The sequence below is a fragment of the Palaemon carinicauda genome, chromosome 19, assembly GCF_036898095.1.
Source record: "Palaemon carinicauda isolate YSFRI2023 chromosome 19, ASM3689809v2, whole genome shotgun sequence".
Lineage (NCBI taxonomy): Eukaryota > Metazoa > Arthropoda > Malacostraca > Decapoda > Palaemonidae > Palaemon > Palaemon carinicauda.
Window position 1 is genome coordinate 31,902,793 of NC_090743.1, and position 24,176 is coordinate 31,926,968.

Sequence of the window (24,176 nt, forward strand, 5' to 3'; positions counted from 1 at the left end):
GATCTCTACGCATTCCCACCGTTCAAGATTGTCAACAAGGTACTGCAGAAGTTCGCCTCTCACGAAGGGACAAGGTTGACGTTAGTTGCTTCCCTCTGGCCCGCGAGAGAATGGTTCACCGAGATACTTCGATGGTTAGTAGACGTTCCCAGTAGTCTTCCTCTAAGGGTAGACCTTCTACGTCAGCCACACGTAAAGAAGGTACTCCAAAGCCTCCACGCTCTTCGTCTGACTGCCTTCAGACTATCGAAAGACTCTCGAGAGCTAGAGGCTTTTCGAAGGAAGCAGCCAGTGCGATTGCTAGAGCAAGGAGAGCGTCTTCCATTAGAGTCTACCAATCGAAGTGGGAAGTCTTCCGAGACTGGTGCAAGTCAGTTTCTGTATCCTCGACCAGTACCTCTGTAGCTCAAATAGCTGTTTTTCTCTTATACCTGAGAAAAGGACGATCCCTTTCAGCTCCCACTATCAAGGGCTACAGAAGCATGTTGGCATCGGTCTTCCGGCATAGAGGCTTAGATCTTTCCAGACATAAAGATCTGCAAGACCTCCTTAAGTCTTTTGAGACCACCAAGGAGCGTCGTTTGGCTACCCCTGGATGGAATTTAGACGTGGTACTAAGATTCTTCATGTCAGACAGGTTGGAGCCGTTACAATCAGCCTCCCTGAAAGATCTCACTCTTAAGACTCTTTTCCTGGTATGCTTAGCCTCGGCTAAAAGAGTCAGTGAGATTCATGCCTTCAGCAAGAACATCGGATTTTCGTCAGAAAAAGCCACTTGTTCGCTGCAACTTGGTTTTCTAGCCAAAAATGAGCTGCCTTCTCGGCCTTGGCCTAAATCTTTCGATATCCCCAGCTTATCGGAGATCGTAGGCAATGATCTAGAAAGAGTCTTATGCCCTGTTAGAGCTCTTAAGTTCTATTTAAAGCGTACTAAACCTTTACGAGGCCAATCTGAAGCTTTATGGTGTTCAGTTAAGAAACCATCCTTGCCTATGTCAAAGAATGCTTGGTCAGACTTTATCAGATTGTTAATACGAGAAGCTCATTCACATCTGAGTGAGGAAGACCGAACTTTGCTTAAGGTGAAGACGCACGAAGTTAGAGCTGTAACAACTTCCGTGGCCTTTAAGCAAAATATATCTCTGCAAAGTATAATGGACGCAACCTATTGGAGAAGCAAGTCAGTGTTCGCGTCATTTTACTTGAAAGATGTCCAGTCTCTTTACAAGAACTGCTACACACTGGGACCATTCGTAGCAGCGAGTGCAGTAGTGGGTGAGGGCTCAACCACTACAATTCCCTAATTCCTTATCCTTTTAATCTGTCTCTTGAAATGTTGTTTCTTTATGGGTTGTCCGGAAGGCTAAGAAGCCTTTCGCATCCTGGTTGATTTGGCGGGTGGTCAAAGTCATTTCTTGAGAGCGCCTAGATTAGGGGTTTGATGAGGTCCTGTTGTATGGGTTGCAACCCTTGATACTTCAGCTCCTAGGGGTCGATCAGCATCCTAAGAGGATCGCGAGGCTCCGTAAGGAAGACGTACTTAAAAGGCAGAGTAATTGTTCAAGTCGACTTCCTTACCAGGTACCTATTTATTTTGTTTTTGTTATTTTGATAACTTCTAAAATGAAATAAAAAACTCTTAGCTCATAAAATGTAAACATATATTACTGGTCTCTACCCACCATCCTGGGTGTGAATCAGCTATATATTCACCGGCTAAGTTAAATATTTAAAAATGATATTTTGATTATAAAATAAATTTTTGAATATACTTACCCGGTGAATATAAATTAAATGACCCTCCCTTCCTCCCCAATAGAGACGCAGTGGGACGAGGAGAAAATTGAGTCTTTGTTTACATAAGAGCTGGGTATCTGGTCGACAGATGGCGCTGTTGGGCACACCCGCAACCTGTGTAGCGATCGCTGGCGAGTTTTTCCGTAGAGTTGTCTGTCGAGCAACAGAGTTGCAGCTATATATTCACCGGGTAAGTATATTCAAAAATTTATTTTATAATCAAAATATCATTTTTCTATAAATATTCATTGTACATTCCTATTCCATGTGAAGAAAATATGTAGCTAAACAACCTCAATTCCTATCCTTGTGAGTTTTCATTTGTTGTCATGTCAACATACCTTTATGCATACAAACCATTTGATGTCTTGTGTGTTTGTATACCTTGTCTGCAGTTTAGTCTGTCATGTAACCTTTGTGGTCTGTGTGTCGTGTTGCGTTTGTATCCTTCCGTAAATTTTTTTATTAATTGTACCCACACGATACATTTTCAATTTTCAGCGTTGTTAAACATTTTGGCTTTGGTCTTTACAGGATTTTAGATATGTTTTGTTGACATCTGAAATTCCTTATAGTAGATTTCATCCCACTCTTATTTTTTTATTTTTTTAAAGTTAGGATGCATAATTATTTTAATGTTTTAATACTCTAGAGGGATTACTCAACTTAAACTACTGTTGAAAAGATAAATGACTTTAAGAAAATCATCTCAAAGTCCAGTACACTGTACTGTAATTTAAAGTGACTAAAAGTTTATATATTAATCTTACATTATTTTGGAAATGTTAGCGTTGCATAGCTTCTATTTATGCAAATTCAAAGCATCATTGAAACTAAATATTAGTTTTTTATGGAACTTTGACAGTCAAGAATTATTTACATAGTTCAATTCAATTACTTAAATATTGCTGTAATATTTACCAAATGTAGGCTACTGTAAATTTGTGACATTTGTAAATGATTGACTGTATAGTGCTGTGATACTTATTGCTACAACTAACACTTAAGACCAAATGAAAGCTTTGTAAAAGTATAACCAATATCCAATTTAACAGAAAACCTTTTATTCTGTTTTTTTCTGTGCGACTGTTAACATAAGCCAAAAAAACCTTGTCAAAAATAGCTTTTGGGCTATGCTGTATATCTGACTAGCATAAAAAATGTTGTATTTCTGGTACATGAATTTTAGTTTTTACTCTATTTTGCTTATAGTAGTGTGCAAGGTTTAAATCTAAGGAATTATTTGTTGTGTAAATGAAGGTTTTCTTCAGCCTGCAACTTATTGATTTTAGTAACTTAAGATTCAGTTATGAAACTGTGTCAAGGCAAGAAATGTGTCTCTGCAACCTCATCATTTCTTATAAAATGCATTTATAAGATTTTTCAAGTAACAGCATAAACACAAAAGAAATCAATATATAGTATCCTATTAAGCTAATTCTTACACCTGATACACTAATGCATCTTAACTTGTGAATTACTGTAGATGCCAATTCCTCTAACAGCCATTCTGCCATGCAGTTAAAGGGCAACATGGCCAATGTATACTGAAATTGCATACAACTTGGTAATCATTATAACTTCATTTGAGTTTTAATTCATACAAAACTTTGGAATTAATTTTGCATGAATTATTCTGAGCAGTGGTGCAAGGGGTAACATAGTTTCTTATATAATTTTTTGTGGATTTTTTTATCTTGATTAAAATTTTATAAACATGTAGCCTTAGCTGACTTTTGTCATTGTGTAAATAAAATAATTCTTAATCTGTCGGTAGCTAACATGTAAGCTATTACTTAACTGCAAGTGTTTGCTTGTCCCTGGCACATTAACAGTGATGTTGAACAATTGAATGGCTATTAATTATATTTTTTTAAATATTTATTGAGTTTAAAGATCACCAAGAATTTAATGAAGAACTGACATAATATTGTCAGAGGTTGGTAAAACAATATATTTGTATGTACAGTATACTCTTTCTGTGAGACTTTATCAGTTTCTTTGTTTTTAGTATTCAATTTAAAAAAAAACAATTGCATTGAATTCTGATTAGAATCTATTGAAAACTGCACTACTTATGTTAAACTAATTTTAAATTGTTATAGGTAATATTTATAAAACATGCCTATTGATCCCCATCTTAAATAACTTTTCAAAGTGTTGTAATGTTGGTGTACTAAATCTAGTAAAAATCATTACCACATGTAAAACACCTACTGGTAGTTTTGTAGCTAGGTGGGTGATACATTAAAATGACTATTTACTAACTGAGTCCAAGTTCCATTTCTATGAAACATACTGTTCAAGATGGAGTACATGTTTATTTATGATCATTTTTTTTCTTTTTTTCCAAATTAACTAAAGTATCTATGAGATGTGGAATATGGGCTGTAGGGGCAAGTTATTTCAGAAATAAATATAAAAGTTACATTGTTAAAAGAGTAGTTTTGGCAAACAAGTACAGTATTTACTTTTGTAATAGACTTATGTGGTTATCATTTAAAAGAAAAAGAAAAATCTTTAATAATTTATAGTAACATACACTGCTGACTACACACATTATAAGAAATGCAAATTGCCAATATTTTAACAGTTCAATTGAATTCACATCCAGTAAAGGTTACACTCGAAAATTTTCATCAAATCATAAAAGGTATGACATCATAACGATCACTGAAAAAATAATTTAAGAGTTGGCTTTTAATCCTTTTCTAGGTGTTGGTTTTTAATTCTTTTTTATACAGTGTCAAACTTGAAACTACAGTATATTATTTAATATCTCTTTCCATTATAATGTTGATTCCTTCTGATAGACTTCCATTACTTTACAGATGGTTGAAGGGACCTGAAGACACTCAGTGCACAGATATCCACTACCGGTCCCTGACAGGCGAGGGTAACTTCAACTGGAGGTTTGTATATCCATTTGAATACTTGGTGGCGGAGGAGAAAATAGTCATCAGCCGGAAAGAGAGCCTCTTTTCTTGGGATGAAACTGAATGTAAAATTCCAGCTAGACTCGAACTGCAGGTGAGAAAAGAAAATACTATAAAACGGATTTTGAGCGAAGCGAAAAATCTATTTTTGGGTAAGATAGCCATGTCGTCCTGATGGAAGTTCCTTAAAGGCAGCTTCCTAGGGTATATTACAACTACGGCGATATTCCCAGAGAATTTACCTTAAGGTACCCAGAATTCTAACTCCTGGAGCGAGTATCCCTAAAAAAGACCTTAGGGATATCGTAAATATCAGTGGACGTATTCTTGACACGCCTCATAGCAATCTTTACCCCGAATAGAGTTAACACTTCGTAGGGGTCAAATGGCAAGAAAACGAAAACGAGAAAGAAAAAGGGGAGAGCCGTTCGTAAGGCCCTCTCTTCTCCCGTTTCGTAAGCGTGCCCTGCGCCGATTCTGGCGCCATCTGCATTCCTTGTAGCGAAACACGAGGTGCTACAGATACTGTATGTAGGGAGGGGTCCTACGGCCCTTTCATTGAAAGGGAAGGGCGGGTCCATCAGGACGACATGGCTATCTTACCCAAAAATAGATTTTTCGCTTCGCTCAAAATCCGTTTTTTGGGCTCAAGCCATGTCGTCCTGATGGAAGTATACCAGAGCATTACTGTATCTGTGGATTCTCAAAATGTGCCGTACTCCTCAGAAGTATTTCCCCCAGTCGACGCGACCTAGAGACCTAAGATGTTACCGTCATACATCTTTTCAACTAATCATAAACCATGATAGAGCTTCCTGCCCCCAACAGGGAAGAGTCTTACTAGACTCTGGGAAAGTCTCGAAGAGTACATATATCTAAGTATGAACCCCAGGCAAGCAAGTATAGTGGTCTCACCCCATACTGGGTAAAGCGAAGTTCGAAAAGAATCACTGTGTCAATATGAAATATCGACCAGTCCTCCGCTCAAAACACGTATTGGACAAAGGTTCATATCCGCTTAGGAGGAAACTCGTAATTCCGTCACCATCCCTTTATGGGATGGAGTCCTCCAGCTAAGGGGAAGCATAAATCAATGCAGTATTAGCTTGCATAAGGGAACATTCTATTAGAATTATCCCCGGGTAAATATACATAGAATGAATGCTCACAGGTGAAGGAGACGCAAGGTTCTCAAGAACCAGTTTATTGACAGACAATAAACAAACAGGTTAACCACACTCATATATATATATATATATCTATATATAAGAGGAGGATAACTAAAACTTTAAGCATAAGTATGATAGTAAACAGAAACTTGTTTGTCTGAAAGAAAAAACATTGGAGCCACTTTTAAGATACCAAAGTAATAAAGTCAAAAGTCTGTTTTACTAATCAGTCACATTAGCGTTAGAAACGCTCGGCACACATGTTTACACTTATGCTGGGTTCACCTTTGAAAGTGGAACAGTCAACGTGGGTCACCCAGTACCCTCACATAGTTTGTAGTACAACATGTGACTACATACTCACCCTGGAATTAATTGTCCCAATTAAGCTACTGTTCCTCGCAGAGTTAAACAGCAGGGTTAACGACGCAACCCACTGCCACCACAGAACCTCTTAGTTGCTGCACTTGCTTCGCATAGTGACGAAAGAACACTCTGGAAGACTTCCAGCCAGTGTACGAACGAAGATGTCCAAAATCCCTACAACTAGAGAAGTTTAAGGATGAAGCAACTTTCCTCGGATCGTGACCTGTGGGTGAACAGTCAGGATCCGCTCTGCGAATAAGATATGTGATTTTCGCCCTGAGTTGTTTCAGTAATAAATTTTGAGCCTGACGTTTCTCCCCTGGCCAGAAGGCCATCCTTGAAGTCTGAAGTTCTACGAAGATAGACCTTTAGGCATTCTACTGGACATAGGGATGCATCTTCTTTCAGAGGGCAGATTCTTCAGGGACCCCACCTGATGGTGGGTAACTCGGTCTTGGTGAGAAACGTAGGATCCGGAAATAGGTTCAGTTCACCCATCCAGGAACTGAACATGACCTTCCTCTCTCGAGAGGGGTATGATCTCACTAACCCTGGCCCCGGACGCGAGTGCAAAAAGGAGGATAACTTATGGGTCAAATCCTTTAACGCACACTCCTTATTGTTCAACAGCGAAGCAACATGAAGAACTTTTCTAAAGACCCTGAATTGGGCTTTGGAGGTGCTAAAGGTCTGAGCCTAGCGCAGGCTTTCGGAACTTTTATAAAAGATCTCGTTAGCGAGGTCGACCTGGAAGGCATATAGAATGGGTCTTGTCAAAGCAGGCCTACATGATAAAATCGTGTTAGTTACCGATCCATAACCATGGAGATGGATGAAGAAAGACAAGCAGAAGTCCGTCGTGATCTCCTGCGGAATCTTCGTCTGACAAGGGCTACCCATTCTCTCCAAGATGACTCATATTGCCTTATAAGAGGTTTGCACTTATAATCCTCTAGGAAGTCCATGCTGGCTTTCGAAATCCCGAAACACTTTCTCACCTGTTAAGGAAAGAAATCATGAGCTGCTGGGTCCGGGTTTTCTGTGATGAAGCGCAGACAATTGACTTCTGGACTCACTGGGTCAGAACTGGATCTGGTAGCGGTCGAAACTCCAATCGTAGTTCCAATGCCAGAGGGAACCCCACACTGTTCGGCCACTTGTGGGCCACTACTGCCGCTACTCCCTTAAATGATCTCAGTTTGTTGAGGACCCTCAACAGAAGGTTGTAAGGAGGGAACAGATAAATCCTGAACCATCTGTTCCAGTCGAGGGACATCGCGTCCACTGCTTCCGCCAAGGGGTCCTCGTACGGGGACACAAACAGGGGCAACTTCTTGTTGTCTTTCGTCGCAAAGAGGTCTAGCCGCAGTTCTGGGACTTGACTCAGAATGAAGGAGAATGGTCCTGCGTCTAGGAACCATTCCGACTCTATCGGTGTGAACCTGGATAGAGCGTCCGCTGTCACATTGCGGACTCCTTAAAGGTGAACTGCTGACAGGTACCATTTCTTCTTCCCCCAAATCGGAAGATGGCCAACATCACCTGGTTGAGAGGTGGCGACCTTGATCCTTGTCGATTCAAGCATCTCACAACTCCCCCGCTGTCCAGCACCAACCTAATGTGGATCGAGCGATGCGGGGAGACTTTCTTTAAGGAAAGAAGGACTGTCATAGTCTCTCGAAAATGACTGTGAGAGGTCTTGAATAGACTGGACCAAGACCTTTGGGCCTTTTTCTGATGAGAGTGAACTCCCCATCCCTCCTTCGAGGCGTCTGAGTGACTCGTCACCGACGGGGGAGGTGGATGAAGAAGAACCGACTTCCTAAGGAGTCTGGCTTGGGACCAAGGCCTGAGAAGAGTATTTCGACGAAGCGGAACTGGTCTTCTCAGATCTCTTCGCGCATCTGATGCATAACTACTCCAATCTCCGGTTGCATCCTTTAGCTGTGCTCTTAGCACCGGGTCTGTCGCCGAAGAAAACTGGAGAGACCCCAGTACACTCTCCAGTTCGCATCTGATATCCATACGGAATCTAGAAGTCTCTTGACAGAACCAGCTATCTCCTTTCTTTTCTCCGCCATGACGGAGAAAACGGTGTGACATTAGGTCCCAGTGGATTCACACCCACCGGAACTTAGAGATGGAGGAAGTTGAGACTTTTCCTGTTGATCTTGAAGCCTAGATAATCTAGGAAATGGATCACATACAGGGAAGCTTGCAAGCATTCTGTCCTGGGTGCTGCCCACACCAGCCAAAAATCCAGGTAGGCTACTACCTGAATTCCTTTTAGGCGTAATTGACTGAGAACTACGTTCGCAAGCATCGTGAAAATCCTTGGGGCTATTTTAAGCCCGAGAGGCACGGCTTTGAAGACGTATAGTCTTCGTTGTAGCCTTAACCTTAGGTAGGAGGGGAATCGACAATAGATTGGAACGTGCCGATAGGCGTCTGACAAAACTATGGAGGCGGTAAATGCCCTCTTGGGCAGTAAGGTCCTTATGTGTTGTATTGTTAGCATCTTGAACCTGTAGTTCGCTATGAACTTGTTAAGTGACGACAAGTCCAGAATGACTCCGAGTTTTCCGAGTCTTTCTTGGGAACACAAAACAGCCTCCCTTGGAATTAGATGGACTTTACCCTTCGGATCACTTTTCCTCTAACAGTTCATGAATGAACTCCTCCAGAACGGGGGTGGAGTATCGGAAAAACGCCGAGGGTATGGGAATGGAGTGCTGTACCAGCTCCAGCCCAGTCCCTTCTTGAGTAGGCTGTGGACCCAGGGATCGAAGGTCCACCGATCCCAAAAGCGTTGGAGACTCCCTTCTACCAATATCATCTCGCTCGGACTGTTGTCCTGAGGTCTTGCCTCTCTGACCGCGACCACCCATGAAACCCCTTCTCCTTGAGGGGCGCCTAGACGAAATTCTGGCTGCTCCTCTAGGCTTGTTCGACAGGCAGTTGACTGACCTTCGAACGATGGGTTGAATGCCGGAGACTGTGTCGACACGAATTGGGGAACCCACTGAAGTGTGGTCGGGGTTTTTTGCCACCATCTGGGGCACTGAGGGCATCAGCAAATGCCGTTGCTGCTGATGTCTACTTGACTTAGCTGGCCGAGAAAGTATCCTAATCCTTTTAGTCTTCCTCCAAGGTTGGGGACCCCATCCGGGGAAGAATTTCTCTTGGTAGACAGGCCCCACTCCTGGAGAAGATTTCTATCGTCCATGGCGGCCCTATCAACCTTTTTGACCGACTCACTAGGGAAAAGGTCTTTGTCCCAACTGTTGGAGGAGATTAGTTTCCTTGGCTCGTGCCTCATCGTAGCCCGGGCGAACACGAATTCCCTACTGGTTCTCTTCGCCCTGACGGAGCTGTAGAGATCCTTCGTCACAGTGGCCAGATGAGTCTTGATCACAACCAAGAACGTTTCATGGACCCTGGGATCACTTGTCATCGTCTCAAACGGGGACTGAAGAGACAAAGAGGCAGCCAGTCTTTCTTTTGTTAAGAGTTCTCTCCGCAAAAGAAAGCCAGACAGCTTAGAGAGGATCTCGCCGAACCGGCATCCGGCAAAATCCGCCTCCCACATCTGGACTGAGAAGGTAAGATGGACGTCCTTCCAGTCCTTGTTTTGCTTACTAAATCTTCCTTTCTAAAGGCCAGCAACAAGGGTTTACACTCCAGCAGGGAGGGGAAAGGCTTGCCAGCCTCGACTGTTTTCAAAACCGCCGCAAACCCTTTCAGCGAAAAAAGGGGGAAGGCTGTGGCAGGAGAGGACACAAAGGAAGGGAGCCTCTTACTCAAATACAGCTACCTTTGAGTTCATGAAGCCCCTATCTTTCATCGAAGAAGAAAGCAAGGCATGAGCCTAGCATGGTCTATCACTACGACCTCCTTCGGCTCTGTCTCTTCCTTTGAAGCTGGTACCTCCTTCCACCGGACCTAGCAGTCCGGATGTGCCCCTGCAGTTACAATGCAGCTGCCTTCCCATTCTTCTCCCTCTGCCTTTGTTGGATCAAGCCAACAATGGAGGGAGGGCCTGCTCTACTGCGAGAGCAGATGATGTTGAGGGAGCAGGTTCAAGGACCTGAACCGGAGCAGCCGACCTCTCTCGGCCTCTTCCGCTACCTTGTCCGGAGCTCGAACTTCATCCTGGCCTTCTGCCAGGAGGTCTTCCTCCAGACGTTCGGACACGTCTGGCATCCTGTCGTCCAACTGGATGCTAAGCAAGGCGACCGTGACTTCAGCATCCACGGGATCTGAAATAAAAAAGGGACCTCCTCTTGAGGTTGGGGAATCACTGTAACAGTTGATGCCCTAGGAAAAGAAAGCCCTCATCTTCTCATTTGGAAGATAAGGTCCAGAGGTAATCTTCTGAAAGCCCCTCACCCAGGTACGAAGCTTCTCCCTAGCTATATCCCTTGAATCCACCGTTGTAGGGGAGACGAAAACGGATTTTGAGCGAAGCGAAAAGAAAAAACCTCAATAGATAGGTTAGTGTATATGAAACATACCTGGGGAACCCAATACCGGAGAACATCCGTGGAGACAGCGCATACCACACGCCTCCTTCAGAACCATGTCCGCAGAAGCCCTACTGCGGACGTTGCAGAAATACATCCGCACTACGGATGGTCCTCCTGTAAAGAGAAGAAATTTCCATGAGTATCAAGTGAACTACGTATCACTGGATATGCACAGTAGCATAACAAAACGGAAAGACACATCCTTGTATTTCCCGCACACCCAATTGTTGTAGCCTTCCAAATCATAAAATCGTATAGTTAATCTATGCCAGATTAACCAATGGAAAAATTTCCAAAGGAAGAAGGTGTAGCCCCCCCTAAGGAATGATTTTAAAATACCGGATAGTAGACAAGAAAGAACCCACTTTCTTATCTGTAAGGCCAACAACAACGGGTCGTGCAAGACCACAAAGAATAAGGAAAAGACGCATACTTGTGAATCCCCCACAATCACCTGTGGAAGCCCACCAGCCAATAAAATCAAATGGTTAGTCTTTACTAAAATAACCAAAGATCATATTTCCCGAGGGAAATTAGGTGTAGCTCACACCTAAGGTAAGATTTTACCATTCTGGCTAAAGATGAAAAGAGTTCTCTTTTCATCCCTGTACGGCAACACCAAGTGATTGTACAAGGCAACACAAGTAAGTTAGAAAAGACAGTGTTGTAACCTACTACATCATGTTCTCCCCTGGTAGAAGACACTAAACAGGGAAGAACTGATACAGTACATGAGGGTGGTGTGCCGGCCGGCTCTTGCCGGTCAGCACCCCCACCCCCTTTTCCAAGGGTAGGTCTCAAGTATGCAACTTAGGATCACCCAGACGGGGGAGAACTCCAGTTCCTATGCCTGAACCGGTCGGAAGTGGTTGCCGATCCATAGCTACCCGGTTGGCACCCAGCTGCCAGCCATCACTCTTAGTGGCCGGCCAACCGAGTGATGTAGCAGGCCGGCCCGGCAACGGTGAGTAAACCCTGCCGGCTGGCATCCACCCCAGGTAGCGCCCGGCTGCCGGCCGCCACTCAAAGCGGCCGGCAGGTGAGCAAGGAGACCGGCCAGCAAAGGCCAGCAAAGGCATAAGACCACCGCCGACCGACAGCAAGAGAACTAGCGAACACCCCGCTACCGCCGGCCGGCCACTAGTCCGGCAGACGGCAAGGACAACACAAGAGAAGACAACAGAATGGGTGCCGGGCTAAGAGGCTATGTACCTCCGCGCCCGACACCCGAAAGAGTGCCGAGAGGAAGGGGAGACACTAAGTCAAGCTTCCTAACCACAGCTTACTGAAACTACAGACGGCAGCGGTTGAGGGACCAAGGAAGGACCGGGCAGCACTCAAAGGATAGGGCCTCTGCCGGTCGGCACTCTCTGCCGGCCGACAGGGGACCACGTCAGCTCCCCATCCCAACCTATGCTAGGTACGGATGTGAGACGACTGACACAAGGGAAACGGAAAAATAGAAGGGAAGGACAGAGGGTCCTGTCCAACCTTGCCTTGGTTAAGGATCATTCCAAACTAAGAAAGCTCATCTCAGCCAGAGAGATCCAGGGAGGGAGGCCGGCACTACTGGCTGCCTCCCTAAAACCAAGGCAAGGAAGGAATTGCTATTCCGGAAAGGGAACATATCCCGAACCCGGAACAGCAAAGAGGACAAGTCTGAGGGGTCACCGAGCGAAGGGATCATAATTACCAAAACCTTCCAAGGTGAATCAAGGAGGATAAACCTCCTATGCCCGTGTCAGGCAGCAAGGGAGACTCTGCCCCATGCTAGACCAACACGGACTCAGACTAATACACTGCTGTACTGTCCCCCTCTGAACCAATTCAGTTGGAGCAGGAAGGTACAGTACTACTCCAGCATAGTTATATTTGAAAATTAATTCAAACAAACCACTAGAGTTAAGCCTAAGGCTTAAACAGGGGGAAAGGGTTTGCCCCTTCCCCGAAGAGAAGGGAGCAAACGGGGAAACAGATAATATTATCAAGACCTAAGACAACCTAGCCTAGGCACTAAGAGAATCGATTACCTAAATCACCGAAACTCACTCCAATACTATCTTGGAAATTACTCGAAAGGGCTGTATGTATATCGTTGCCTAACGCTTTAAGCAATCTAAAATCACCCTTGGAAGACTAATTATCATGCAGGAAGTACAAGGACCAAAAACTAGGCTACGAAGACTAGTGTTGGTCAGCCTAGGCAAAACTTTCGCCAGGCGCACTACTAACGCATCATAACAGAATTCCTAAATAAGCTAAGCAGCTAATTATTAAAGCGCAGGGGGCTGGGAACGTCGCTCTTGCTAATAAATAATCCTATTCTAGCGAGCGACAGCGTCCATGACGCCTCCAGCAGGCAACAGCTCTTGTATCAAGATAACTCTTATAAATACTTTTATTTTAAACAAGAGCCTACATTTATACATAAAAGAAATAGTACTCAACTTATCCGAAGCAGAAGAAGTTGGAGAAAGCATAATATGAGAGTAAATCCAAGATTTTGGTAGAAACACAGGAAAAAACACCGAGTTGTAAAGCTACGCAAAAAGGAATGCAGATGGCGCCAGAATCGGCGCAGGGCACGCTTACGAAACGGGAGAAGAGAGGGCCTTACGAACGGCTCTCCCCTTTTTCTTTCTCGTTTTCGTTTTCTTGCCATTTGACCCCTACGAAGTGTTAACTCTATTCGGGGTAAAGATTGCTATGAGGCGTGTCAAGAATACGTCCACTGATATTTACGATATCCCTAAGGTCTTTTTTAGGGATACTCGCTCCAGGAGTTAGAATTCTGGGTACCTTAAGGTAAATTCTCTGGGAATATCGCCGTAGTTGTAATATACCCTAGGAAGCTGCCTTTAAGGAACTTCCATCAGGACGACATGGCTTGAGCCCAAAAATTACTTTATAAAACATTAGCTTTTAAATGAAGTAGCAGAATACTGTTAAAGAGCTTATTTTGTAAATTGATAATTTACAGTAAAAATAACAAAAGGATTTATAACTATACTAGGTGATTTATTTTGGCACTAGAGTAATCTTCTTTGTTGGTGAAAAGCATTTGAAATTTGTGTTTATACAATTAGATCTTAAAATAATGATCACTTACACTGTTATTCTAGCAGGACACTAGAAATTACAGTATGCCCTATTCTCCTGATGATAGCATTATATATTTTGTCCTTTTTTTTCCTACCCTTGATTGTTTTGAGATGGGTTTATGAATTTGAGCTATAGGATACAATGCTGAGGTCATTAACTTTAACTGTATTTTTGTTCCGTAACTGAAATACAAACCACGCTATTTAATATGGGTAATTACTTTCGGCGTAGCTGAAATGACGAGCCATTAGAATTTTAACGAGGGTTTACTACCCCACCACTAGTGAGCGGGGGGTAGGGAGGGTAGTTTGCTACCCCCCCCCCCCCTCTCACGCACACCTGTGCTGAGCTCACTTTGCTCTCGGCTCGGGTGCTAGACGGACGTGTCCGCTGTCACCCTCACTTTCTCTGACAGCCATTTCTAATCTTTTGTTTGCTTTTTCTTTGACAGAGTGTTTGTGAAGTTGGCCTCTGCGATGCGTAAGTGTCCTGGTTTACCTGACCGCCCGTGTGGTACTTATATGTCGGCGGTCGAAACGGACCCACACACCTTGTGTCCTTACTGTAGGAGCCAACGGTGTGATAAGAGTGACGTATGTGGTGAGTGTAGGGAGTGGTCTACCTCCCAGTGGGAGAGGTTTTCCCGGTGCCGGAAGAAGAAGTTCAGGCGGGATATTTCTCCTTCGAAGATTTCTTTGAAAGGAGAAAATCCCAAGGGCTCTTCTTCCATGCCCCAAACCTCCTCCGAAGCTCCCACTCGATCGGTTACTTCCGAGAAGCTGTCGAGTGGTAGCGTAGGCCGCAGTTCTGTTGACTGATCTCGGGGTTTGGGAGGAGTTGCCTCCCATAGCGAGGCAGCTCCTCCTCCTCCCCCGGGGGAGGATTTATTTCCAAATGTCAGTGTAACTAATAATGATTTGTTGCAGCTTTGGGCTTCCTTGGGGCTTGAGGGTTCGCCCTCCAAGGAAGCCTTGTTTGACATGATCAAATTGGGAGCAGCTGTCAAACAATCACCGACTTAGGCAAGGTTGATCCTCTGTCTATCGTCGACGTTGTTGTGGCAGAGGCTTCTGATGAGTTGTATCAAACCTCTGCTCCTGATGTTGCTGATGTAGCTGAAGGCTTAGTTCCCCCTCCGAACATCCTTCGAGGTAGGAACTAAGTCCTACGGTCTCTCCTGCCGGTGATTCTCCCCCTCGGGGGAGTTCACTAACAGAGACTCCTCTTCGGAGGACTGCTGGTCAGCCTGCTGACCCCACGGCCCCCAGAGGGCGTACAGTGTAAGGCGTAAAGCCCACCTTCCTCTTTGCCGTAGAGGATTTCCTTCACCTCACAAGGGTGTTAGGAGGCGCCTCTTCGGCTCGTCATCTCCGCAGTCCACCGCAGAGGAACCTCGCCGTCGTTCACCGACCCTTCCAGCTACATCCCTGGACCTCTCCGCAGATCGTTCATGATCTCCTTCGGTGGAAGGTCGTCCTTGCGAAGGACACGCCGACCTTCCACCCGCCAGACCTGCTGACCTGCCGTCGCCGTTCCTGGCCGCTGATGCGCTGTGGGCGCCCACGAACCCTGTTTTTAAACGGGCATCGGGCATCGGTCCCTTCGGGGCACAAGGGACTTTCTCACAATGTGACTAAGTCCCTTGCGCGCCATTGTTCACCTGCGCGCAATTGCGTGCAAGCGCTCTCCAGCTGCTGTTCCTGTTATAGCGCGCCAGCGCTCACCTGCGCATCAGCGCTCACCTGTGCGCCAACGCTCTCCTGCTTGCCAGCGCGCAGTGGTGATGCGCGCCCGCGATCTCCTACGCGCCAGCGCTCGCCTGAGCGCCAGCGCTCGCCTGAGCGCCAGCGCTCGCCTGAGCGCCAGCGCTCGCCTGAGCGCCAGCGCTCGCCTGAGCCCCAGCGCTCGCTTGAGCCCCAGCGCTCGCCTGTGCGCCAACGATCTCCTGCGCGCCCACCATCTTCTGATCTGGGCGCAAAGGGGAAGGTAATTTCTAACCCCTGCTCGCCAGCGCGCCATCCTTCACCTACACGCCATCGCGCGCAGTCTCCATCTCGCGCCCATGCGTGCCCTCCTGTTGTTCCTGATTTGCGCCCTCGCCCACGCGCAAGGGATATATCTTCTGCACGCGCGCCCAACGATATCGCCCTCACGGGCTCCTCGGGATCCTGCGCGCGTGCAAACAATCGCCTTCGTGCGCGCGAGCTCTTATTCAGCTTGCTGCACGCCCTCTGCTTTCACCAGAACGCGCCCCTGCGCGCCATCGATCGCCCACACGCGCCCTCACCTGCGCGCCATCACTCGCCCACGCGCCATCGCACGCCCACGCGCCCTCGCCCGCGCGCCATCGCTAGCCCTCGCCATCGCTCACGCACGTCCGAGCGAACAATCGCCCGCGCACAATTCAGGCAAAATTCCATTCCCACGCGCGAGGCTGCAGGACAACGCGCGGCCAGGTCATCGTCCCCCCCCAGACTTTCTCCCTCTCCCCTTCGGACGAAGATTTCCCTTCCTCAGGGGAGTCACGTGAGGTGAGGCGTTCCCCCATCGCACCAATGAGGGAAACCCCACCTCGTGCAGAGAAGTCTTCTCGGGGAGGGGTGGAGAAGAGCCTCCCACCATCACTGTTGGAGTCCTGTATCCCTCCCAGGAGGGAGTTGAAGGACTCCAAGACTATTCCGAAGTCATCCTCAAGGATTAAACCAGAGCCAGTCAAGCCCTCGGAGAACGTCCACGAGTTCTCCCAAGAAGAGCCTTTGGGGATAGGAGACTTCGCTGCCAGCCCTTCAGGAGGAGAGCTACAGGAGTCAGAGCATGCGTTCTGGCAGGTTCTGACCCTTATGAGGAATCTCAATGGGTTCGCGGACCCAGAGATTCCTCCTCGTGAGGGCAAGGACACGGTCTTGGACCGAGTCTTTGGTACTCAAAAACCCTCTAAGGCCAGCGCGGCTTTGCCCTGGTCCCAAGGGGTTAAGAGTGCCAGAGATAAGGTCGAGGGCCAGCTCTCCGAGCTTGCCTCCTCCAGCTGTTCCAGTGCCGGTAACAAACTCCTCCCGCCGCCTCGTGTCCATCAGAGGAGGTACTTCGACATCATGGAGGAGACTTGTTTAGCTCTTCCCTTACACCACTCTTTGGAAGAGCTTACCAGGGGAGTCCCTAGAGAGACACTCCACCCGGCAAGTGTCTTTCTCGGCTACGGAGATCCTCAGCCAGGAGAAGGTGGCGAAGTGTGCCATGCAGGCAACTTTGTGGCTGGACATCTGGCTAGGGTCTCTGGGCATCCTGTTACGATCTGAGGACTTGTCCAAGGAGAGTACCAGGAGGGCCATGGAGACTTCTACTTTCAGGCACTCGTACCATCGAGTTTCTAGCCCACCAAGTCTCGAACTTGTGGGCTAATACCATCTTGAAGCGTCGAGATGCGGTGTCTGAGAGATTCCACCTGAAGGTCCCCAGCACCGAGATCAGCGGGCTCAGACATTCTTCCATCTTGGGGGGGAATCTCTTTGAGCCTAAGGACGTGGAGCAGGCGGCTGAGAGGTGGAGGAAGTCCAGCCAGGACACTCTCCTACATAGGGCTTTAACATCAAAGCCCTATAAACCTCCAGCAACCCAGCAACCACGCCCTACCAAGACCACGAAACCGGCAGCGGCAGCGAAGACAATGGTGTCAAAGCCCTTTCCTGCCAAGGACAAGAAAGGCAAAAAGTCCTCCAGGGGAGGGAAAAATCCTAGAGGGAGTGGCCGAGGTCGCAAACGCTAGGATTGGCCGTCCCCCTGCATGTCCACCTGTGGGGGAATGCCTACAAAGTTGCGCAAGCAGGTGGCAGCAACTCAGGGCCGATTCCTGTACGATTTCCGTAATCAGTCGAGGATATCGCGTCCCGTTCATAATATCTCTACCTCCCCTGACAGTGAATCCAGTGTCGTTGAGCTCCCTTGCTATAGGATCGGCAAGGGGCGAGCCCTTCGGGCAGAAGTCGAGACCATGTTGAAGAAGGACGCTCTCCAAGAGGTCGTCGACGGGTCCCCAGGCTTCTTCAGTCGAGTCTTTCTTGTAAAGAAGGCGTCTGGAGACCAGTCATCGACCTTTCAGCTCTGAACAGGTTTGTCAAGCAGACTCCGTTCAGCATGGAGACCGCAGACACGGTCAGACTTGCAGTGAGACCGCAAGACTTCATGTGTACACTGGATCTGAAGGACGCGTACTTCCAGATCCCAGTCCATCCGTCTTCAAGGAAGTACTGTACTTAAGATTCAGCCTAGACAACAAGATCTACCAGTTCAAGGTGCTGTGTTTCGGTCTCTCCACAGCACCTCAGGTTTTCACCAGAGTGTTCACCCTGATATCGTCGTGGGCACACAGGATCGGCATCCGTCTCCTCCGTTATCTGGACGACTGGCTGATCCTAGCAGACTCGGAGTCGGCCCTTCTTCGACACCAAGACAAACTTCGGGGACTTTGCCAAGATCTGGGGATTATGGTAAATCTCGAGAAGTCTTTTCTGCTTCCTACTCAAAGACTGGCATATCTAGGCATGATCATAGACACCAATCTCCACGAAGCCTTCCCATCAGACGACAGGATAGCAAGGCTGAGGAGGGTCGCGAGTCCTTTCCTCAGACGAGAAGAACTCCCAGCCCAATCGTGGTTACGTCTCCTCGGTCACCTCTCATCCTTGGCCCGTCTAGTTCCCAACGGTCGCCTCAGAATGAGATCTCTGCAATGGCGACTCAAGTCCCGGTGGAATCAAGGACACGATTCCCCGGACGTCATGATCCCTATGGGTCCTGCGGAACGGATGGATCTTCAGTGGTGGGTGACAGACGAGAACCTACGAAGGGGAGTGGATCTTCTCGTCCTCCCCCGGATTTGATGCTGTTTTCGGATGCCTCAAAGAAAGGGTGGGGGGCCCACGTTCTGCACCACAGGACCTCAGGCCTGTGGTCAGAATCAGAAAAGTGCCTCCATATAAATCTGCTAGAAATGAAGGCCATACTCCTGGCCCTTCAACAGTTCCAACAATACCTGGCAGGTCACTCTGTGGTGGTGATGAGCGACAACACCACAGTAGTGGCTTACATCAACAAGCAGGGAGGTACCTTTTCAGAGCAGCTATCCCATCTTGCAGTAGAGATACTGAGATGGACCGAAGTCCACTCGATTCCACTATCGGCTCGCTTCATTCCAGGCAAGAGGAATGTGCTCGCCGACAGTCTGAGCAGAGCGTCTCAGATTGTGAGTACCAAGTGGTCTTTGGATCATCTAGTAGCCAACAAAGTCCTGACTTTGTGGGGTTCCCCGACTGTGGATCTGTTCGCTACAGCGCTGAACTTCAAGCTCCCGCTGTACTGCTCCCCAATCCCGGATCCCAAGGCACTCTGGCAAGATGCCTTCCAACAACAGTGGGACAACATCGACGAATACGCCTTTCCCCCGTTCTATCTGATGAGGAGGGTACTCAACAAGACCAGAATATCGATCAATCTCTCGATGACCCTGATAGCTCCGCTATGGCATCACGCGAAATGGTTTCCAGACCTTCTGCAACTCCTAACGGAACTTCCGAGGGAACTCCCTCCACGACACGAGCTACTCAAACAACCACATACCAACATCTTTCACAATGCCATAGGTTCACTTCGACTTCACGCCTGGAGACTATCCAGCATCTCCTCGCAGAGAGAGGATTTTCGTAACAGGTTGTGAACAGGATGTCTGGACACCTGCGAAGGTCATCCGCAGGGGTCTACCAGGCAAAGTGGAGAATTTTCTGTGGTTGGTGTCGTGGAAGAGGTATCTCTCCACTCGTTGCCACTATTCCAGCAATAGCGGAGTTCTTCTTGTAATTGCAAGAAGAAATGCGCCTTTCAGCCTCGGCAGTGAAAGGCTATCGCTCGGCCTTAAGTCTAGCCTTCAGGCTCAAAGGAGTGAACATTTCTTCTTCGCTGGAACTTCCCTTACTCATACGAAGTTATGAACTTACCTGCCCTCAGTCGGAAGTGAGACCTCCTCCATGGAACGTGGTTCGAGTTCTCAGGTCTCTTAAGAGACCTCCCTACGAACCATTACGCCAGGCTTCAGATCGCCACCTAACTTGGAAGACGGTGTTCCTACTAGCTTTGGCCTTGGCCAAGCGAGTCAATGAACTTCATGGTCTCTCATATGACATCACCTATTCAAGGGGATGGGGGGAGGTAACGTTCAGATTCGTACCCGAGTTTGTTGTTAAGACTCAGAATCCGGGAGTGCCGGACCCTCGATTCGACTCTTTCCAGGTTTCGAGTCTCCGTTCTGTAACAGATGACCCAGACCATCTCGTACTGTGCCCAGTAAGGAGTCCGAGGCTATATCTCAAAAGAACGGCTGCAGTTCGTCCCCAAGTGCAGCCATTGTTTGTGAGCACTGGGAGGACAAAGAGGAGGGTTACCAAGAATGCTATCTCGGCATGAATTTGTAAGGTAATCCATCTATTCCCGAATCCTGACCCTCCTCCGTCACGTCGCCCTAAAGCACATGATGTCAGGGGTGTAGCTACGTCCCTGGCCTTCAAAAAGAACTTCTCAGTGATGCAGGTTCTACAAGCAGGGGTGTGGAAGCGTCAGACGACCTTCACAGCCCACTACCTGCAAGACGTGACCCACAGGAGGCTCGATACGTTCTCTATCGGCCCTGTGGTGGCTGCACAACAGCTGGTTTAAACCTCAGGCTCCTTAATGGACTAGTAGCAGAAGGTTGAGTGCATTGTTACCCAGTTTTAGTCTGCATGAATGAAAAGGTTTGTCTGGCCCTTATTCTTTTCTTCATCCTCCCCTCTCTTGGGGAAAGCAGCATCCTGGGGTCTCTGCACAGCTGACCTCTAACCACTGCAGGTAAACCATGTCTCCTTGTGTTCCTAGTATTAAGCTAATACTGTCACGTCCCCATACCCTGACGAGGTGATATTGGGAGAGTCCTAGCCTAAAGTTTCCATCTAAAGGACTTCAGGTCAACTTCCTAGGACGAGTCACTCTTCAAACCTTCACACACAGCTTACGTAGGCTGCAGCCCTTGCACAGCAAGGTGCTAGCGAGGTGCAGGACTCCTTATTGTTGAGTGCTGACACTCAGATACTGAGTCCCCGGGCAAAGCCAAAAGCCAGTACTGGCCGGGACTTACCACCCTCCCTAAGGGTTGAGTCACCCATATTAAAAAGCATGGTTTGTATTTCAGTTACGGAACAAATGACAAATTCTTAGGTAATTTGTATTTTTCCTAACTATACAAACCTTAGCTATTTAATCAAACTTACCTGCCAGCCCTCCTACCTCTAAGCAAAGTGAGCTCAGCACAGATGTGTGTGAGGGGGGGGGGGGGGTGAGGGGGGAGGTAGCAAGCTACCCTCCCTACCCCCCACTCACTAGCTTTGGGGTAGTAAACCCTCGTTAAAATTCTAATGGCTCGTCATTTAAGCTACGCCGAAAGTAATTACCCATATTAAATAGCTAAGGTTTGTATAGTTAGGAAAATTCAAATTACCTACGAATTTGTCATATTAGGTTTATACGGCCCAGCATTGAGGCCTATAAGACTATATAACGCAAGGGTGAAACGGGAAAAACTATGCAGTTGTACTACAAAGTAAAGGTTAAGAGAAGTTGGAAGGGAAGATGGAAGAAAGGAAGAGGGACTGGAGTTATAGTAGAAATCTGTAAAGTTAGCGCAGTAAGAAAATGAAATGATGCTACAAACACCTTTAAATAATGCTTGCAATGTACTGCATTAGGTGCACTGGTTGCACTACCCTTCAATGGGACATTTAGGCCATACAATACAAAATTCCACCTGGGGGTAAACCTAGCCATTGCACTTGGAAGTAAAAGCTAAGAAGTCAGACAGCAAGACCAAAGAAAGAAGCAGTAACAGAAATAAAGTAGTATAAAAAGTGATTTCAGATAGATTTAAAAGTGCCCAATGTGAGGTGCACTAAAAGCACTACCCTTTTACTAAGATGCATAATAACTTTGGCTAAGTACTGATTATGCATTAACTTATTTGAATTCCCTATTTGTTCCGTAACTGGAATACAAACCACGCTATTTATTAGGGGTTATACTTTTGGCAGAGCTGAAATGATGAGCCATTAAAATTTAGCAAGGGTTAACTACCCACACCGCTAGTTAGCAGGGGTGGGGGGGGGGGGGGGTAGCTTTCTACAATTCCCGTTCACACACCTGTGATTTAGTCACTTTACTTTTGGCTCGGATCGAGAGCGGTTGTTTCCTCTCTCCCTCCTCGCCTATTTTGGACTGCCATTAATTTTTGTCTTTTAACTTACGTTTTCTTATACGTGTATATATATATACAGTATAAACATTCTTAATGTTTGTGTATACATATGTGTATAGAAATGTGGTAAGTTTCCTTTTCAGTGTTTGTGCTGTGTGTGTGATACATATACGACAACGACACTTGCGTAGTAGCAAGGCCAGCACAGTTACACTTCGTGGGGAACGACCTCTCCCTCTCTGGTCTGTCGGTCTTCCCGTCGGCATATATCCGTTAACTCGGCCGCCGCAGGGGAATCGTCATCGCCTGGACCCTCTTCATTCAACTATTGTCTTCGCCTTTTTCCTCATTTCCTACGGGAAACTTAGATTCTGAGCGAAGGGAATGTGGCCTTTCAAAGATTGACTACGGTCTCTCTCTTCTCGAAGTCGTTCACCTTTACTACAACAGCGTACTATTGGGGAAGCTCCTTTCCCGTGCGTGGGTTAGGTTGCTCTTCCGATGGTTTCTCTCAATTATTTTTAGTGAAAATCTAATTGTATTTTAACTTTTCAGCTTTCTCCGTGGGGAACGCTTCCCTTTGGAGGGTCAGTAGTTCTCACTATTAGTGAATATTCTTAGCTGATTTGAATAATTATAATTCTGTTTTTATTACAGTTACTCCGCTCCCCCCCCTTCTCCCGTGGATGTCGACTGGTGAAGGAAGGGCGCTATACTTAATTCTTATTTTATATTGTTCCCTCGGGGTTCCTCTTCGGAGTTCGTCCCTAGGGAATTTCTGTTAAATAATTATTTAATTTTATTTTCCCAGTTAACTATGCAGTTTATCTTCGTTCGACTAAGAGTGCCAACGAAGCAGAGCTGTTCTGTTCATGCGTGGGGAATCTGCTGTCACTGCCGTCCCTCAAAGGACATCGTCATGGGCGTCATCCCTTCTCTTAGAAGTACTCCCGTGACAACATGGCCAGCACTTCAGATCATCTTAGAACGCTAAAGGAGGTTCGGCTCCAGAGGGAGAACTTCCCCTATCTTAATAAATTCATCGTCTCCGACTGCTGTTGCTGCCCTTCGGCCAGACTTCTCTCCCCCCCTTGCTGATTTTCTCTTCCTTCAGGGGCGGAGTACAGTCTTGGCAAGTCTTCTACGAAGTGTTCACCTCTCTCGTTCGCGAGAGAGGCCACTCTTAAAGACTCCTCTTCGGAGGATCGCTACTGCTGAGGTCAGCTTGCTGATCCACCAGCCCTTAGGGGCATCATCATGGGCGTCTTCTAGTCTCTTCTACGAAGTGTTCACCTCTCTCGTTCGCGAGAGAGACCACTCATAGAGACTTCTCTTCGGAGGATCACTACTGTTATAGGTCAGCTTGCTGATCCACCAGCCCTCATGGGCGTCATCACGGGTATCTTCTAGTCTCTTCAACGAAGTATTCACCTCTCTCATTCGCGAGAGAGGCCTCTCATAGAGACACCTCTTCGGAGGATCAAGCAGACCTTCCAGCGCAGCAGACCTACCACGACCTCTTCGCATCTCAGTTCCTGATCGTCCTGCCAGCTGACCTACCGATCTACCAGCGCAACCTTGTGCTGCAACGTAGTCCTTTGGACTTCCGTCCTGGACTCTAACACGGACCTTTTACAGTCTCCATCGGTGGATGCTCGCTCACCCTTCCAAAGGGCACATTCCAGTTCCTGATTGTCCTGCCAGCTGACCTACCGATCTACCACCCTTTGGACTTCGGTCCTGGACTCTAACGCAGACCTGCTTACGCTCCCCATCGGTGGATGCTCGCCCTTTTTTAAAGGGCACATCCCAGTTCCTGATCGTCCTGCCACTGGTCATCCTACCAGCTGACCTGCCAACCTACTAGCGCTACCTTCGCGAGCGCTGACGATCTTCCGCGCGCGGGTACCGACGGTCTCCCGTGCGTGCGAGCGCCGACGATCTTCCGTGCGCGGGTACCAATGGTCTCCCGCGCGCAGGTATCGATGGTCTCCTGCGCGTGCGCCAATAG

The 24,176-nt window shown here is 47.1% G+C and overlaps 1 protein-coding gene and 1 long non-coding RNA gene across 7 annotated transcripts in view; one reads left to right on the plus strand and one right to left on the minus strand.

The window, feature by feature from the left end:
• Positions 1 to 24,176, plus strand: part of LOC137658561 (otoferlin-like) — a 212,666-nt gene that overhangs the window by 146,374 nt on the left and 42,116 nt on the right. For all 5 annotated transcript variants that reach the window (XM_068393449.1, XM_068393452.1, XM_068393450.1 and 2 more), the window contains one exon: positions 4,629 to 4,827. In XM_068393449.1, the coding sequence (XP_068249550.1) occupies positions 4,629 to 4,827 (199 nt within the window). The remainder of the gene's footprint in view (positions 1 to 4,628; positions 4,828 to 24,176) is intronic.
• Positions 4,684 to 24,176, minus strand: part of LOC137658564 (uncharacterized) — a 133,861-nt gene continuing 114,368 nt past the window's right edge. For both annotated transcript variants that reach the window (XR_011047369.1, XR_011047368.1), the window contains one exon: positions 4,684 to 4,821. This is a non-coding gene — a long non-coding RNA (uncharacterized lncRNA). The remainder of the gene's footprint in view (positions 4,822 to 24,176) is intronic.